Here is a 12,987-nt window from a genome sequence, read left to right as displayed (position 1 = left end):
GTTAGGGGTAGATTCTTTACTCAGCGGGTTGAGAGTTCATGGAATGCCCTGCCAGTATCAGTGGTGGACTCTCCCTCTTTATGGTCATTTAAGTGGGCATTGGATAAGCATATGGAGGTTATTGGACTAGTGTAGGTTAGGTAGGCTTCGGTCGGCGCAACATCGAGGGCCAAAGGGCCTGTACTGCGCTGTATTTTTCTATGTTCTATGCTTCTGGGAACACGTGAATTCTAAACTCTGAATAATGCACAAGAATGTCTTGCACCATCCAAATTACAGCTTTGATATGTAACCATCCTTTCGACAGTATCTTCCAAACTTTTTACCTTTCACCTCCAGGACAATTAGTCACATTGACACCTGGAAGTTACTTTCCAAGCCCCACAATCCTGACTTGAAATTTCTACTGCTGTTCCTTCAGTATCATTGGGCCAACTCCTGGCAATGGCCTCCTGACCTGTTGTGTACCTATCCAACCATGGACTGCAGTGCTTTAAGAAAGCTTCCCTACCACCTTCTGAGCAACTAGGGATAGGCAATAAATGTTAGCCTAACCAGTGGTGCCCACATCTCATGGTATGTTTCCCCTTCCCATCACCATTTTGGGTCCTGTTTCTCAGAACTGTTTGGTTCATAGAACTAGGCTAGTTTTAAATCCAACCATCTAACTATTCTCCTATTTTCAGCCTGGTATCTTGAGTGGTGCTGGGAAAGCACAGCAGGTCAGAGTCATCTGAGGAGCAGGAGAGTTGATGTTTCAGGCAAAAGCACTTTATCAGGAATGGAGCCATTGCTGATGAAGAGCTTATGCCTGAAATGGCAACTCCCTTGCTGCTCGGATGCTACCTGACCTGCTGTGCTTTCCTAGCACCAGTGTCTACTCTGATCTCCCATTTGCAGTCCTCGCTTTTGGCATAGCCGTGTATGCCTTGGCAGTGCAAGTGCACATCTAAATAAGTTTCTGCTTCTACCTTTTTTGAAGGCAGAGTTCCAGATTGCTACTACCCTCTGGGGGTAAGAGTACTTCCTCACATCCCACCCTCTAACTGTTCAAATTTATGCCTCTTGGCCACTGAGCTCTCCAGGTAAAATGTCTTCCTGTATCCCAATTATGCTGCTCCCATCTCTGCTCCAAGAAAGGCAGCTCCAGTCTATCCAATCTCTTGTCAAGATAGAACTCTCCAGCCTGGGTAGTGCCCTGATAAATCTCCTCTGTACCCTCCCTAGTGTGGTCATATCCTGCTTATAATGTACATTCCAGAGCTGCACAATGCTCCAGATATGGCCCAAGTCTTTTATACTGTTCCAGAATAACCTCCCTCTATCTTGGTTAGTAAGGGCAGAGAGTTTAAGTACCTCATGCAAGTTTAACCATTTTATTCACTATCCTACTCTTCCAGATTGGAGGTGTCCAGTAGGCTTCCTCTGCTTAGTGCTTCCCAGGGTTCTCCATCTGTTTTCCCTTGTTTGCCTTGCTCGTGCATCACTTCAGGCTTATCTGGATTAAATTCCATATTGTCACTAATCAGCCTGTCAATATCCTCCTCCATATACCACACCCAACCTTTTGAATCATCTATGACTTGAAGATCTGCCCTCCTACATTAAAGTTTAAATTGCTTATAGAGCAAAGGACTCTATTGCTCAATGTGGCACCTATCCCATACCAATCTCAGTCACAAACTTCTTTCACCAATCACCCTCTGCTTCCTGCTGTTTAGCCAATTCAGGATCCAAATAGCTAAAATTCCTTGGGCTCTTAACGTCCACAGTCTCCCTTGCAGGACCTTAATTAAAACCTTGCTGGGACAAAGCCGGGGTGGTGGAGGACTGTTTTTGGAGTGGAACCCTGTGGCCAGTGATGTACAAATCCTTATGAAACTGGATCTGTTTTTGTTTATCACCTATATAAACAATTAGGATGAGATTATAGGTGGTGTGGTTAGTAAATTTGTGGATGATAACAAAATTGTCGCCAGTGGAGATAGTACTCTAAGATTAGAGATCTTTATCAATTAAGTCAGTGGGTTGAGAAGTGGCAGATGGAGTATAATTTGCGTAAATACAAGATGTTGCATTTTTGTTAAACAGGTCAGGACTTGTCTGGTTATAGGAAACCAGATTAAAGTGGTGCTGGGAAAGCACAGCAGGTCAGGCAGCATCTAAGGAGCAGGAAAATCGACGTTTCGGGCAAAAGTCCTTCATGAGGAATGGGTGGTGATGAAGGGCTTTTGTCTGAAATGTGATTTTCCTGCTCCTCTGCTGCCTGACCTGCTGTGCTTTTCCAGCACCACTCTAATTTTGACTCTGGGCAAGAGTGAGGACTGCAGATACTGGAGATCAGTTATAGTAGGACCCTGGATAGTGGTGCTGAACAGCTTCCCAAGGGTTCAAATAGATCATTCTTTTGAAGTTTGCATCACTGGTAGACTGGGTGGTTACGAGCATTTAGCATGCTTGCCTGTATCAAAAGGTTGAGCGATGACATTGGGACATGTTGAGATTCTATAGGGCATTGGTGAGTTTGTTCTGGAATACTGTGCAGTTCTGCTCATCCTGCGAGAGGAAGGATATCTTCAATGGAAAGGGTTCAGAAAAGATTTACAAGGAAGTTGTCAGGAATGGAAGGTTTGAGGTATAAAACTAGCCTGAGACTATTTTTTCATAGGTGGGTTGGAGACTGAGGGGTAACCTTTTAGAGGCTTTGAAGTCATGGGGGCATAGGCGAGGTAAATAGTAAAGGTCTTCCTCCCCCCCCCCCCCCCGGGATGGAGTTCAACACTAGGGGTGCATTTTTAAGGTGAGTTTTTAAAAATTGGACATGGGGCAATTTTTTTATGCTGCGGTTTGTGTGAATGAACAGCCAAAGGTAGTGGGTGCAGGTACACGAGTAAGGTTTGGAAGGATATCTGCTAAACTCTGGCAAGTGGGACTCGTTTAATTTGGGAACATGGTTGGACCAAAAGGTCTGTTTCCATGATTTGTGACTCTAAGTAGACTACACTGAATGCATTGCCCTCCTCCATCTACATGGTCATACTTTTGAAAAGTTCCACAAAGTTGGTCAGACTTGATCTCTCCTTAACAAAACCATGATGTCTACTTGTTTAATCTCTGCCTGTCCAAATGCACATTAAAGCTGCCCCTCAGAATTGTTTCCAATGGTTTCCCAGCACAGGTTAGACTGAGGTTTCCTGGTTTATCTTTTTCCCTTCATGGAAAAACAACACCACAGGCCAAAGATGGGAGAAGGACAGCCAATCCATATCCAGAGAGCAATTGAACATTTTTGCTAGCACCCCTGTTATTTACTGCCTTTCCTCAAACTTCTTGGGATTAGATTCACTTCAGCCCGAGACACTTGCCCCTCCTAAGCATGCCAATCCACTGAATCTTTTCTCTGACTCTGCTAATTTTAAGTATCATCAGTCTTCCTGATTTCTATACACATATTATCACCCTCTCTCTAGTGACTGCTCTAAGTATCTATTTAGAACCCTACCTATCTCCTCTGGCTCCATGTGCAACTTGCCATTGCGGTCCTTCAGTGTCCCAACGGTTTCCCTGGTTATCCTTACTTGTCATTATTCTTACCACCGTTTTTGCTCAACTAACACTTTTATTTTCTTCTTGTCCCCTTCACATTGTGCTTTCCAGGGTTTTTGTTGTTTTTGAGCTTTCACTATCTGCCATAAGCCTCCATTTTTTTTAATCCAATGCTGTATACTCCGCAATCTGGGTTCAAGTGTTTTGTTGGTCCCACTTTCGCCTCTTTTATTGAAATGTTGTGGCTCTTTACTGTCCTTTTCTTGTGTCCCACTGTTCTGACAAACTTCATTATTTTAAAAAAAAAACTGGCCAAATTATACCAATCCTAGTAAAAATGGCCTTCTCCGTTTAGAACTTTGATTTCAGGCTCATCTTTGTCATGTTCTATTACAATCTTTTAATGGAATTGTGATTGCTGTCAGCAAAAGTAATTTCTACTAATATGTCGACCACTTGTGCACCTTCATTATCTAAAATAATCTGGGACTGTCCCCTCCTTTTGGAGGGCTTTCTACATAACCAGCTGAAAGCTCTGCTGGATGCATTAAGAATTCTGCACTCTCTCAACCCCTCATTCTGGCTACCCCAGTTGGAAGTTGAATTCCCCTGTTAACGCTACTCCTATTACTTTCATACTTCTGAAATTTGCCTACATATCTTCTCTTTAGGGAGCCGATAGTATATTCCCAGAAACGGAATTGCTCCTGCTTGGTTTTTAAGTTCTACCCATGTAGCTTCGTATGGGGAACCTTCTAAGATGTCACCCCTCCTCCTCTAATACATTCCCCAACCAAAATTTGTGACACTTTTTTTAACCTCACTCTTTCACCTAAAGACCCTGTATTTTGGAATACTGCCCTGCTAAACTCTGCCCCCACCTCCACCATATGTAATTTATGCCCTCAACTCCTCTGCTTTATTCACCTGACTCCTTACATTAAAATAAATACCATTCAACTTTGCCAAGTGCACTCTTGCCTTAATTTGTCTATAATTTTTATGCTGATTTGTTGTCTTTAACTTGTTCATCTTGCCCTATTAAGGATTCTGTTGAGATCCCACCCCCTACCAAGTTAACTTCATCCCTCCCTGACATTACCAGCTAACCACCCCACAAGGATGCTGGTCCCATTCCAGTTCGGGTGCAACCCATCCATCTTGTACAAGTCCCTCTGTTCCTCAATCTAAAGCCCTCCCTCCTCCGTCTCTAGTCACATTCATCTGGACTAACCACCTATTTCTATACACGCCTGCACATGGCACTCTGTGATCCAGAGGGTTGTATAATATGAGCACCACCTACAGAAACTGTTTGTTTTTTTTTAGTTGAAGCTGGTAAATATTTTGTCTTCAAACCTAAACTCTCTTCCCTCTCTCTCATTAATAGCTCATTCACCGACATCACTGGGACTTCAACCTCTTCCATCTCGATCAATGGCACAGCTTCCTCTTGGCCATGCTTGACTTCCCTTCAGTGATTTGATTTTTGCTGAATATTCAGGTTGGAAGATAAATGCAAAGTGCGTTAAATCTACGGCATTTCACTCTGCTTTTGAAGTGTTGCAGATGAAAAACTTTTTTTTTTTCCCTGACCCTTTCCTATTTATTGGCATCTAGTGGAGCACTTTTTGTTTCTTTGATTCTGGTTGGATTGCTAATGTACCAAATGTTTACAAGTTTGTAGTGTAAATGTTAATGTTAGTTTAATTGGTAAGTTATTGTTGAATATATTGAGTGTTTGCAAACAGTGTTTTATACAGTTTAACTTCCTTTATTCAAGGAAAGAAATTTGTGTAAGAAGTCCTGTTATCTCTCCATTCTAGTTTCTGATGCACCAATGTTGGATTCTGGACTATATTAAAAAAATAAATGTTTGTTACTGATGTCTCTGTTTCAATTATTGACTGAAGTGTTTAACCTGAAGTGTACTGATTACACTTGTGTGCATGCTATACCGTGAGTAAAGTAATAGCTGTCAAGTTTCTAACTTAATCCAGGAGAAAAATGTCTTTGGCTGTTTAGAAGTTTTGAAGCCTAGGTCCTGCCAATTGTGTTGTAAATGTTTTATTTATTCCAATAATGTTTCTGCTCTGTGTGAGAGCTGCTTTAATAAAGTAAAACTAGACCCAATCTTATTGGAGAAGCATGAGCCAAATGGCCTACTCTACTTACCTTGACACACCTACCCTAATCATGTTTTCATTCAATTTTCCTCTTGAGTATTTGGTTTCTGTTACCTGAAAAGCCAACAGTAAATCCTCACTTTTAGTAAAACCAGTTTTCACTGAATCTTGTTGGGTAGAGAGTTGGTTTCCTGTAGATGTTTCTTGGGCAAGAAACAAATGTACAAGTTGGCATAATGTATCATGTGCCACATTTGTAGCTGAAAGAACTTTCAGAATATACTGCTTGCAAACACAGCTCCTCACTATGTAGGTACTGTACATGTGACAATCAAATTGATTAATCAAATGCTGTATGATTTCAGGACTCTGACTTCTGAGGGACCCAGTCTGTATCTTTCATTCCCACTAAGCAGAGACTGAGCTGGGAGCCAAATATTCAGTGAATTGTTAGGTTAGCATCATTCTGAAAGATCAGAATGATAGTGAGAAATGACTGTGTTTGAAGATAGACTCATGGGTGGAGGTTAAAAGCAAAGTGAAGACATCGGTAGGAATGGTCTAAAGGCCTCCTAACAGTAGCTATACAGTGGATCAGAGGATGAAGGTGTAACCAGGCCATTAATCATACGAGGACTTTGACTTGCTGTAGATTGACCGGAAGCCATGACTAAAACATTTACTTTGGTATTTGGGGCCACCTATACAGTCATAGAGATGTACAGCAAGGGAACAAACCCTTTAATCCAACCTGTCCAGGCTGATCAGATATCCCAAACCACTCTAGTCCCACCTGCCAGCACCTGGCCCATATCCCTCCAAATCCTTCCTATTCATATACCCACCCAGATGCCTTTTAAATGTTGCAGTTGTACTAGCCTCCACCACTTCCTCTGGTAGCTCATTCCACATGCGTACCATTCTCTGCATGAAAAAGTTGCCCCTCTGATCTTTCCCTTAAACCTATGCCCTCTAGTTCTGGACTCCCGCATCCCACAGAAAAAACTGTCTATTTATCCTATCCATGCCCCTCATAATTTTGTAAACATCTATAAGGCCACCCGTTAGCCTCCAGCGCTCCAAGGAAAACAGCCCTAGCCCATTTAGCCTCCCCTATAGCTCAAATCCTCCAACCCTGGCAACATCCATGTAAATCTTTTCTGAACCCTTTTCAAGCTTCACTATCTTTCCCAATAGGAAGGAGACCAGAATCGCACGCAGTATTCCAACAGTGGTCGAATCCATGACCTCCCAACACCTGTACTCAATACTCTGACCAATAAAGGAAAACATACCAAATGCTGCCTTCACTATCCTATCTACCTGCGATTCTACTTTCAATGAGCTATGAGCCTGCACTCCAAGGTCTCTTTGTTCAGCAACACTCCATAGGACCTTATCATTAAGTGTATAAGTCCTGTGAAGATTTGCTTTCCCAAAATGCAGCACCTCACATTTATCTCAATTAAGCTCCATTTGCCACTTCTCAGGCCATTGGCCCATCTGGTCCAGATCCAATTGTAAACTGAGGTAACCTCCTTTGCTGGCCTCTACACCTCCAATTTTGGTGTCATCTACAAACTTGCAAACTATACCTCTTTTATGCTCACATCAAAATAATTTCTACAAATGACAAAAAGTGGACCCAGCACTGATCATTGTGGCACCCCACTTGTCACAGGCCTCCAGTCTGAAAACCACACTCCTCCACCACCGTCTGTCTTCTACCTTTTGAGCCAGTCCTGTATTTAAATGGCTAGTTCTTGTATTCCATGAGATCTAACCTTGCTAATCAGTCTCCCATGGGGAACCTTGTCGAACACTGTACTGAAGTCCCTATAGATCACGTCCACTGATCTGCCCTCATCAATCCTCTTTGTTACTTCAGAAAACTCGGTCAAGTGTGTGAGAGATGATTTCCCATGCACAAAGCCATGTTGACTATCTCTAACCAGTCCTTTCCTTTCCAAATACATGTACATCCTGTCCCTCCAGGATTCCCTCCAACAACTTGCCCATCACAGACGTCTGGCTCACTGGTCTATAGTTCCCTAGCTTGGCCTTACTGCCCTTAAACAGTGGCATCATGTTAGCCAACCTCTAATCTTCTGGCATCTCATGTGTGACTATCGATGATACAAATGTCTCCATAAGAGGCCCAGCAACCACTTCTCTAGCTTCCCACAGAGTTCTAGGGTACACCTGATCAGGTCCTGGGGATTTATCTACTTTTAACCATTTCAAGACATCCAGCACTTCCTCCTTGTAATATGTACATTTTGCAAGATGTCACCAACTATTTCCCTACATTCTATATCTTCCATGTCCTTTTCCATAGAAAACACTGATGTAAAATACTCCTCCCCCATCTCCTGCACCTTCACACAAAGGCTGCCTTGCTGATCTTTGAGGGGCCCTATACTCTCCCTAGTTACCCTTTTGTCCTTGATGTTTTTGTAAAAACCCTTTGAATTCTCCTTAACCCTATTTGCCGAAGCTATCTCATGTCCCCTTTTTGCCCTCCTGATTTCCCTCTTAAATATACTCCTACTTCCTTTATACTCTTGTAAGGATTCACTCGATCTATCCTGTCTATACCTTATATATGTTTCCTTCTTTTTCTTAACTAAACCCTCAATTTCTTTAGTCATCCAGCATTCCCTATACCTACCAGCCTTCCCTTTCACCCTGACAGGAATATACTTTCTCTGGATTCTTGTTATCTCATTTTTGAAGGCTTCCCATTTTCCAGCCGTCCCTTTTACCCGCAAACATCAGCGCCCAATCGGTTTTTGAAAGTTCTTGCCTAATACGGTCAAAATTGGTCTTCCTCCAATTTAGAACTTCATCTTTTAGATCTGGTCTATCCTTTTCCATCACTATTTTAAATCTAACAGGATTATGGTCGCTGGCCCCGAAGTGCTCCCCTACTGACACCTCAGTCACCTGCCCTGCCTTATTTCCCAAGATGAAGTCAAGTTTTGCACCTTCTCTAGTAGGTACATCCACAAACTGAATCAGAAAATTGTCTTGTACACACTTAGCGAATTCCTCTCCATCTAAACCCTTAACACTATGGTAGTCCCAGTCTACATTTGGATAGTTAAAATTCCCTACCATAACCACCCTATTATTCTTGCAGATAACCGAGATCTCCTTACAAATTTGTTTCTCAATTTCCTTCTCACTATTAGGGGGTCTATAATACAATCCTAATAAGATGGTCATCCCTTTCTTATTTCTCAGTTCCACCCAAATAACCTCCCTGGATGTATTCCCAGGAATATCCTCCCTCAGTACAGCTGTAATGCTATCCCTTATCAAAAATGCCACTCCCCCTCCTCTCTTGCCTCCCTTTCTATCCTGCCTGTAGCATTTGTATCCTGGAACATTAAGCTGCCAGTCCTGCCCATTCCTGAGCCATGTTTCTGAAATTGCTATAATATCCCAGTCCCATGTTCCTACCATGCCCTGAGTTCTGCCTTCTCTGTTAGGCCCCTTGCATTGAAATAAATGCAGTTTAATTTATCAGTTCTACTTTGCTCTCTGCTTTGGCCTTGCCTGCCCTGTTTGATTCACCTTTGTTCTCTAGTACATCAGTCTCTGATTGATCTCTTTCCTCACTATCTCACTGGGATCCCCCCTCAGCCACGCATTCATCTGCTCTATCCTCATTTTCCTGCCCTCACTAGCTCGTAGCACTGGGAGTTATCCAGATATTACTACTCGAGGACCTTTTTAAATTCCTGTCTAACTCTCTGTAACCTCCCTTCAAAGTCTCAACCTTTTCCCTTCCTATGTCGTTGGTTCCAATGTGGATAATGACTTCCTGCTGGGCCCTCTTCCCCTGGAGAACATTCTGCACCCTCTCTGAGACATCCTTGATCCTGGTACTAGGGAAGCAACACACCATTCTGCTTTTTCACTGCTGCCCACAGACACGTCTGTCTGTACCTTGGACTAGAGAGTCCCCAAAGACAATCGATTGCTTGGAACCCAAGGTACCTCTTTCCTGGAACTAAATGTTTATGAATCCACTAAAGGGTCAGGCAATTTTGGATCTGGTGATGTGCGATGATGCAGATTTAATAAATGATGTCCGTAAAACATCCCATCAGGAAACAGTGACTGTAACGTGGTAGAATTTGTTATTCAGTTTGAGAGGGGGGAGCATGGATCAGAAACAACTAAGGTTAAATAAAGCTAATCACAAAAAAGCAAGGACATAGTTGGCTAGAATGCAGGAGTTGTTTAGCAGCAATGATGGAACAGTCTATGCTCTCTGCGAAGGCTGACCTGTGAGTAGGATTCTAGGGAGGAGGGTAAGCCAGCCATAGTGAACCAGTGAGATTAAGGGTAGCATCAGATTGAAAAGGAAAGCTTAGACCAGATTGGGGGAACTTTGAAAAACCACAAAGACTCCATAATGTTGTCTGGCCTTTAATGGAGTGTTAAAGTAAGGATATCTTGCTTAAAAATATACAAAGCATTAGTTGGACCACAGCTGGAATCCTGTCAGATTTAGGGCCTCGATGTTTAAATAATCAATGACATTGGAGACAGTCCAGAGAAGGTTTTGCGAGACTGAAATGGGATATGGAAAAACAAGCTAATGAAGAGAGATTGATTCTTTTACAGCACAGGACTGACATTCAATGGTGGCACTGCTAGATTCTTGAGTCTTGAAGGTACATGCAAAACTATCTGAAAGATGGCAGTAGAGTGGCTTTTGAGCCCAGGGCTCATCTGGGGGGGGGCATTGTGGTGTGGGGTGGGAGCAAAGGCAGCCTCCTGGTGGTCAGAGGTGGTGGCAGCAGCAAGATGTCTTCCCAGTGTTCAGGGCAAGTGGCAGCAAAGCTCCTCTGACGGTAGGGTTTAAGTTGGTGCTGGGGAGGTGACATGAGGATGGCTGGATGGGTCTCTTGGTGCAGTGACCTGGCAATGGAGACCATTGAGTCATAGGGATGTACAGCACAGTGGCCTAACCAATGTCCTGTACAGCCGCAACATGACCTCCCAACTCCTATACTCAATACTCTGACCAATAAAGGAGTGCATACCAAATGTCTTCTTCACAATCCTACCTACCTGTGACTCTACTTTTAAGGAGCTATGAACCTGCACTCCAAGGTCTTTGTGTTCAGCAACACTCCCTAGGACCTTACCATTAAGTATATGAGTCCTGATCTGATTTGGTTTCCCAAAATGCAGCATCTTGCATTTATCTAAATTAAGCTCCATCTGCCTCTTCTCAGCCCATTAGCCCATCTAATCAAGATGCTGTTGTAATCTGAGGTGACCTCCTTTTCAGTCCACTTCAGCTCTGTTTAGCAAGCATACTAACTATACCTCTTATGCTCACATCCTTTTGGATGCTGCAGACCCTGAGTGGGGACTCCTGGTTGTAAGGCCACTGTGGGTTTAGTACAGGACCCAGCATAGGCAGCAGTGTTGGCGAGATAGACCCAGTATCAGAGATGGCACCTCAAGAATATTATTCTTGGTTAGGCCACTTTTGGAATATTGTGTGCAATTCTGGTCTCCTTCCTATTGGAAGGATATTGTGAAACTTGAAAGGGTTCAGAAAAGATTTACTAGGATATTGCCAGGGTTGGAGGATTTGAGCTATAGGGAGTGGCTGAATAGGCTGGGGTGGTTTTCCCTGGGGCATCAGAGGCTGAGGGGTGACCTTATAAAGGCTTATAGAATCATGAGGGGCATGGATAGGGTAAATAGACAAAGTCTTTTCCCTGGGGTGAGGGAGTCCAAACTGGAGGGCATAGGTTTCGGGTGAGAGGGGAAAGATATAAAAGAGACCTAATGGGCAACTTTTTCACACAGAGGGTTGTGTGTATATGGAATGAGCTGCCAGAGGAAGTGGGGGACGCTGGTACAGTTGCAACATTTAAAAGGTATCTTGATGGGTATATGAACAGGAAGGGTTTGGAGGGATATGTGCCAGGTGCTGGCAGGTGGGACTAGATCGGGTTGGGATATCTGGTCGGCATGGATGACTTGGACCGAAGGACCTGTGTCCATGCTGTACACCTCTATGTCTCTAATAGTCACGCATGTTGGTGGGTCAGGCATGGGTTGAAGCACAGGTATGCAACGTACGCATGCATGGGGCTCATGGTGGAACAAAGATGGACTGTTTCAATTAATCTTTTTATTCTTAAGCTATTCAAAATGGTGCAAGATTGTGGTGACATTTGAAGCTTCTGTTTGCATTTCAGAGCAAATAATACACTAAAATATAGTGACAATAAATCAGTTAATTCATTCTATTCAAAAGTTGTTTCTCCTTTGTGGGAGACTCTAGGACCAGAGGACATTATATGAATAAGGTGTTGCCTAATAAAGACATGAGGAATGTCTTGAGGGTAATAAATCTTGTGAATTCTTTATCACAGGGCTGTTAAGATTGTGTTATGGCATATATTCAAGACTGAAAGATTTTTCAAGCATTAAAGGAATGGAGGGTTATGAATGGGAGAATAAGTGGAGTTGATTTTTTGAGAATCCTGTGTGGAAGAGGGAAGTTCAGTTATTATGATTCATGGATTTAACAAAGCTTTTGACAAGGTCCCACATGGGAGACTGAGGGTTAAAGCACATAGAATTGAGAGAACGTCGGTGAGATGCATAAAAAAACTGGCTTAGTAATAGGATGCCAAGTGTCCAGTGGTGTACCACAAGGATCAGTACTGGGACCCTTATTGTTTGTTACATACAGAAATGGTAACAATGAAAATGTTGGGGAATGTTAAGTAAATTTGCATTTTGGAAGAAGAAACAAGATGAGAGAGTATTTAATGAATGGCACTGGGTAGCTCAGAGGAACACTGGGATCATGGGTAATTATTCACAGATCCCTGAAGTAACCAGGGCACATGAAAAGGATCGTTAAGGCATATGGAACATTCCTTATTCCCATAGAATAATATCACACCAAGGGCGCTGTTTATGATGACCTGCACAAAAGTTCAGTGAGGATGATGATGAAATAGAGCATCAAGCAATGACTGAACACAGGGAAGCAGGGCCTGAAAATATCAAAATGCTGTAGAGGGGAGCAACTTTCTGTGGTGCTGACTTTATATTCTGTTTCAACACACACCTTACTTATGCTTCATTTATTAGTTATTAATTTTCACATAATTTCTATGTGTGATTTAAAAGCTCTTTTATGTACATCCATGGCAAAATTCTCCATTGTTCCAACGTATGCACATTGGTGTAGAGTGCTGTGCTGTGCTGCTCCCAGGTGATACACCAGACAAGTCAGATGCCAGACTGAAACCTGGTTTAGTGG

The 12,987-nt window shown here is 42.9% G+C and overlaps 1 protein-coding gene across 5 annotated transcripts in view; it reads left to right on the top strand.

The window, feature by feature from the left end:
- Nucleotides 1-5,377, top strand: part of LOC132819205 (LIM/homeobox protein Lhx8-like) — a 53,556-nt gene extending 48,179 nt beyond the window's left edge. For 2 of the 5 annotated variants that reach the window (XM_060830663.1, XM_060830666.1), the window contains exon 9: nt 4,937-5,377. In XM_060830663.1, the coding sequence (XP_060686646.1) occupies nt 4,937-5,013 (77 nt within the window). In that variant the 3' untranslated portion in view covers nt 5,014-5,377. The remainder of the gene's footprint in view (nt 1-4,936) is intronic. The other 3 variants (XM_060830665.1, XM_060830662.1, XM_060830664.1) reach the window with 3 other exon arrangements.
- The last annotated feature ends 7,610 nt before the right edge of the window (nt 5,378-12,987 follow it).

This window comes from Hemiscyllium ocellatum, chromosome 9 (genome assembly GCF_020745735.1).
Source record: "Hemiscyllium ocellatum isolate sHemOce1 chromosome 9, sHemOce1.pat.X.cur, whole genome shotgun sequence".
NCBI classification, from domain to species: domain Eukaryota; kingdom Metazoa; phylum Chordata; class Chondrichthyes; order Orectolobiformes; family Hemiscylliidae; genus Hemiscyllium; species Hemiscyllium ocellatum.
Note: the sequence above shows the minus strand (reverse complement) of the source record. Positions and strands in the feature narration are given on the sequence as shown.